Source organism: Lycium barbarum, chromosome 3, assembly GCF_019175385.1.
Source record: "Lycium barbarum isolate Lr01 chromosome 3, ASM1917538v2, whole genome shotgun sequence".
Lineage (NCBI taxonomy): Eukaryota > Viridiplantae > Streptophyta > Magnoliopsida > Solanales > Solanaceae > Lycium > Lycium barbarum.
This window is the reverse complement of record NC_083339.1, coordinates 139,624,945-139,630,308: the sequence shown is the minus strand read 5'-3', so window position 1 is coordinate 139,630,308 and position 5,364 is coordinate 139,624,945. Positions and strand designations below refer to the sequence as shown.

At 35.9% G+C, this 5,364-nt stretch overlaps 2 protein-coding genes across 2 annotated transcripts; one reads left to right on the top strand and one right to left on the bottom strand.

The window, feature by feature from the left end:
• Positions 1–261: 261 nt before the first annotated feature.
• LOC132634290 (uncharacterized) lies at positions 262–1,778 on the bottom strand. Its single transcript, XM_060350562.1, has 3 exons — positions 1,623–1,778; positions 1,000–1,080; positions 262–894 (listed from the first exon to the last, which is right to left on the bottom strand). Exons 1-3 carry the CDS (start codon positions 1,680–1,682, stop codon positions 568–570), a joined length of 468 nt encoding a protein of 155 aa, XP_060206545.1. The 5' UTR covers positions 1,683–1,778; the 3' UTR covers positions 262–567.
• A 1,443-nt stretch (positions 1,779–3,221) lies between these two features.
• Positions 3,222–4,204, top strand: LOC132632971 (late embryogenesis abundant protein 2-like). The gene is made up of 2 exons (XM_060349132.1): positions 3,222–3,383; positions 3,582–4,204. The coding sequence occupies exons 1-2, from the start codon at positions 3,330–3,332 to the stop codon at positions 4,026–4,028; spliced, it is 501 nt and encodes a 166-aa protein (XP_060205115.1). The 5' UTR covers positions 3,222–3,329; the 3' UTR covers positions 4,029–4,204.
• The last annotated feature ends 1,160 nt before the right edge of the window (positions 4,205–5,364 follow it).

Genomic DNA, 5,364 nt, shown 5'->3' with positions numbered 1-5,364 from the left:
ACTGCTTGTGCTTATCTGACCTTTTTTTGTCATGTTTTCTCTTGAGCCGAGGGCCTTTCGGAAACAGCCTCCCTATCTTAGGTAGAGGTAAGGTCTGCGTACACTAACCCTCCCCAGACCCCACATTGTGGGTTTCACTGGGTATGTTGCTGTCGTTGCTGCTGCATATCGAGAGGCTAACAGCGATCGGGTTCAAATTGCAGAGGCAAAATTCTGTTAGTGCATAATTCAGATACATCTTTAAACGAATACACGGACAAGTTTAAATAAAATCCGCTGATCAATCAACATTTTTCAAATTGACAATATGTTCTCAGAAAAATGAACTCGGGCCATCTATTGAATCTTATTATACCAGGAAAATAAAGGAGGATTAAGATTACAGGTTTCCCCGTAACTAAATGGTGTTAAAAACGAACAGAAATAACACCTCCTCTACTCTACAATTTCCCAAAAAGACTAAAAAAAAAAACACACACACACACACACAAAGAAACAAAAAAAGGGAATTAAGAAAAATTACGACGCGCAATAACCAAGGTATGACATGAATTCTCAATGGACACTTTAAATGCCGGTACTGGGATTGCTCGGGTTGGTTGGATAGTTCAAGCCACCAGGGTAATTTGTATCGCCTGGGACGCTGGTGTTAATGTTTGGGAACTCATCATTGAAGTTGATGGTACCTGGCTGATTGAAATAGTTTCCACCTGCATTGTCACTAGTGTTGTGTGGAGGATTCATTCCGAGAGTATTCTTGACCGCATCAGCTGCGCCTTGTGCCATGTGTGCTGCACCCGTTGCAGCTCCTCGAGCCATGTTCACTGCACTTCCTGCTGCTCCTTGTGCCATACCTGCTGCTCCTTGAGCCATGTTCTTCACTTGTGTCCCAGTCTTAATAAACAGAAATAATATTCACGACTTATTCTTTCTATTTCCATTTAGTCACTTAATTGATCGATCAGCATGAAACAAGAAAATTTAGAAATGTTAATTTACCTCTTGAAGCAAGTTGGTTGATTGGCTCTGGCTTTGGTTATGGATGTCAGATGGTTGGTTCAACCAGTCTTCCCTTATCATCTACAATTGGTTTAAAAAAAAACAAAAAAGATTATTAATATTAGAAGTGTCAAATAGGCAGGTTGAACTGAATTTGAACGGGTCAAAATAAGATGAGTTATTTAAATGATTGGGTCACTAAGCGCACAAAGATTAATAGGCTGAAATAAAGATAAACTAAACAAACAATGGGTAGCACAACCCGCTGATCTATTACCAAATTTAATTTTTTTAAAATTATTTACTTATGTATAATTTACTTAATTATCAAACTAAGCTAATAAAACATTTTTCCTTATTATGTCTATAAATAACATATTAACTAAATGAATACATTTATATAGTTTTACAAGATCTCTCATGGGTTAATTCGGGTTACATGTTTAACTAGCCCAAATCAACTAAATTTATGTATGGGTGGGTTAGCACGGGAGGAACTAATGAACTGGGCATTAACCCATTCAGACTTGAACGGGTTAAATGAATCATATTTTCTGAACTAATTTTGACACCCTAATTAGTATAAAGGAAAAACAGAGCTTCATAGAGAAGAGTCATGAAACCTGAGCTTGACCGGGGACTTGGATACTGCTATGAAGGTTGTTGCTTCCTTGGTTTGCCATGTTAATTGGGTTTTTTTTTGCTTAATTTTGTTTCAAAAGTAGTGTACTAGTAATTGTAGATCAAAATGCAAAATATGGAATGGATTTTGAAATTGTTGGATTGATGAATTTATAAGCTTCAGAAATGCACAATTGGTGATCTCAATTCATGCATATCCCAACACATGGCACAGTGCAAGAACTTGATCACTCCTAGCGTGGTGGATGGTTTTGAGCGGACAAGAACGTCTCTAAATAAATTATTCTTCCGTTTAATTTGGGAAAATTATTAATGTTAGGAAATATGTAATTACTGACAAAATGCTGGGGTCAAGAGTCATATTAAGACTAACAAATCAATTATTTCCTCTTTATCGTTTATGTTTTCTTGGTAATTCTCATGTACAATAGTCTCTGCAGAGTCGCAGAACTTGTTGACTCTCAGTAAATTCAAACTTCATTGTCGTTTACAGAAAAGTGTTCACATTGACCATTGGTATTAAATTTGTCCATTGTTACATTTACACTACATCTGAATACTTTTTTTTTTCAATTGAAATTAATAGGCCGAGTTTCTTCTTTTTTTGAATTACGAAAGAAAATTGTACGTCATTATAAGTATTCCAAAAGGTTCTCATTCTAGTAAAATAAGAAACAAACAAACAAACATGACGGGAATGCCTCTGTGTATAATGAAGGATGTTAATTGCTAAGAGTTGATTGTTATCATCAGGAATTGACGCTTACATGAGGAGTCTTGAGAGTGCAAACTGAGATTCTTGATGTTTTTTGGATTATATTTTTTATACATATCTCATATTTCCCCCCGAAATATATGTATTTTTTTATATATACCTTACATTGTCCGACCAACTAAATGCGTTTTTATATTTTAGCCGTCATGGAAGAAAATATTTTTAGCGAGAAAATATGACGGAGTTCCGAATGCATAAGAAATTGCAGAAACTTTTGCACATTAAAACTTAATAACAATACCAACTATTTTTCAATGATAGAACGGAAAAATGATCACCGAACGTCATTGCTACCAAATTTTGATTGCGTGGCCCATTATAAGTTATGTTGAACCATCTTCTTTATATTGAGCTAGAGACTACTAAGAGTTTCTTATTAAAGAAAGAAAGTAAAGACGCTTGTAATATTAGCTTTTAGAAGTACTCGTAGTACTGTACATTATTAAAATAATTCTAAAGTTAATATAAGATAATCAGTTCGAACAAATTAATTAACTACGTAAAAACATACCTAAATAGTTTTCAATTATAACCAATTAAATTACGTTAGTAGCTAGTTTAACTCAATCCTACTTTTCGAGGAATTAATAACCTAATGATAGTATGCAGCAGCAGACAGGAAGTTATAGTAATCATTTTCGTCATCGATATGATCCTTGCAGAATGGTTAAATTAAGATAACTAAACAACGAAGCTTACTACAGCACAGCACGTGTCCATTACACGCGTCTGGTAACAGGATACGTGTCAGCAATGTAGCACATTCCCAAGTCTTTATAAACCATGCAGAACCGGTGCTCCAATCTCATTCGAAGCAATATCAACAATTCTGCTTCTAAAATATTTTTCCTAGATACCTCTTCTACTTTCTGCTTTTATTCACATACATATCCATACTTTTGTAACGGCAAGAATGGCTTCCCACGAGCAGAGCTACAGAGCTGGTGAAACCAAAGGCCAAACTCGGGTATGTATATATACAGGAAACTACCTCATTTTTAATTTGATTTTGTATTGAAGTAGTAATATACACTGAACTGGTACTATATACTGAATTCAGTAACTTAAAATGACTAGATCAAAATTCATAGACTTCTGAATTCAATCGTAACTGATTTGAGTATATTTTTGTACTATCTTGATATTTTCTTTGTTGTGTGTACAGGAGAAGGTTGGTCAAACGATGGAAAACATCAAAGACAAGGCCCAAGCAGCAAAGGACAGGGCTTCTGAGACTGCACAGTCAGCCAAAGGAACGGCACAGGAGAAGACAGGCACAGCCAAAGATAAGACAGGTGGAGCAGCTCAGGCAACCAAAGATAAGACCAGTGGAGCAGCTCAGGCAACCAAAGACAAGACAAGTGGAGCAGCTCAGGCTACTAAGGAAAAGGCTGGTGGAGCAGCTCAGGCTACAAAGGAGAAGGCATCAGAAATGATGGAGTCTGCCAAAGAAACGGCCCAAGCTGGTCAAGAGAAAACAGGTGGCATGCTGCAAAAGACTGGAGAACAAGTGAAGAGCATGGCTCAGGGTGCTGCTGATGCTGTCAAGCACACCTTTGGCATGGCGGAGACCGAGGAAGATCCTCATGCTACTAAGAACAGAGAACTTTAGATTAGACTTGTCTAGTTTAGTGTCTTACTTGGATCCTCTTTGTTTCTTGATGGATTCAAGTACTCATGTATCTTTGTGTTCAGCTTGTTTTAATTTTCCTTTGAAGTTTGCCTCCGTCTGAGGAGGGAGAAGTTATTACTGTAATAATAAAAGGTTTCTCACTTTGTTGTTCGAAAGGTGATCCCAAAATTATTGTCCATATGATGCCGTCCATTTGATCGAACACCGTGCAATTTTAATTCGTGTTAAGAGAACGTGTCTTGAAACCTTGAAATTCTCTTCGTTGCGTACATTTATCCATAAGTTGTAGTCAACCTAAAGTGTTCTAGATTTTTTGACCTTAGCAAATTTCCTAGTAACTTAGTGCAAGACATCTTAATATGACCTTAGCGAATTTCCTTAGTAACTTACTGCAAGACATTGAAATTGAATCGCGACAGAAATCTGTAAATATTCAGTGCGGATCTGTTCTTTCACTTCGGAGGTCGGACTTGTTTCAAATTATTTCAGCTGGAGGAGAGGGGATTCAGTGCGGATCGTTTCCACTCCAGACTTTAGAAAGTAATAGTATAACCGTTATTGCAGCTATATGTTGCTGAGTAATAAGTTCTATCAGGGCTAAGACCAAGTTATGGTAGTGTTAGTTCCGGTCTTTTTGGGTCAAACCTTGATTTGGTTGGAGCTTCTAGTCTAATCAGAGCTCGATTGCCTAACTAGTAGGTTCAATTTAACCTGTAAATTTATAACACTAACTCATACACCTATGAGTAATTGACAACCTTGACTTTATTTTTTTACTTCTTGATAGGTATTCAGTTTTGATCATGTTATAATTTAAACACGGTTTATTACGCCTCAAAATGTAATTAGAGCTTCTAATTTAATGATTTAAACTACAGATGGAATTTTATTTAGCATAATTTTTTTACTCAAACCTTTTTTGCAACGGGAACTTCATTCATGTTATCTAATTTTTAATTTAAACTAGCAATTTACGACTTTATATATGAATTTAATCATTTCTTTAAAACATCACTTCTTTTATTTTATTTTCTGAATCATTAAATTTCTAATGCCCAGCTGAAACTTTTTAAACTAATAGTAATGAAACTTAATTGACCTAAGCTCAAGCTCGACACGGTAGTTAAATTGTAACAAACCTTGTTTGCACTCATCTCAAGCTTAGACCACTGTAGTAATTGCATTATTTCAGCTTGAACTCATCTCTCTTCTTGATATTGCTACCAATTTGATTGTGTACTCGACCTTCGATACCAGATTTCGTTGCAATTACCTATCTCTAAAAAAAAAAATACAGAAGTGGTTCACAGAAAGG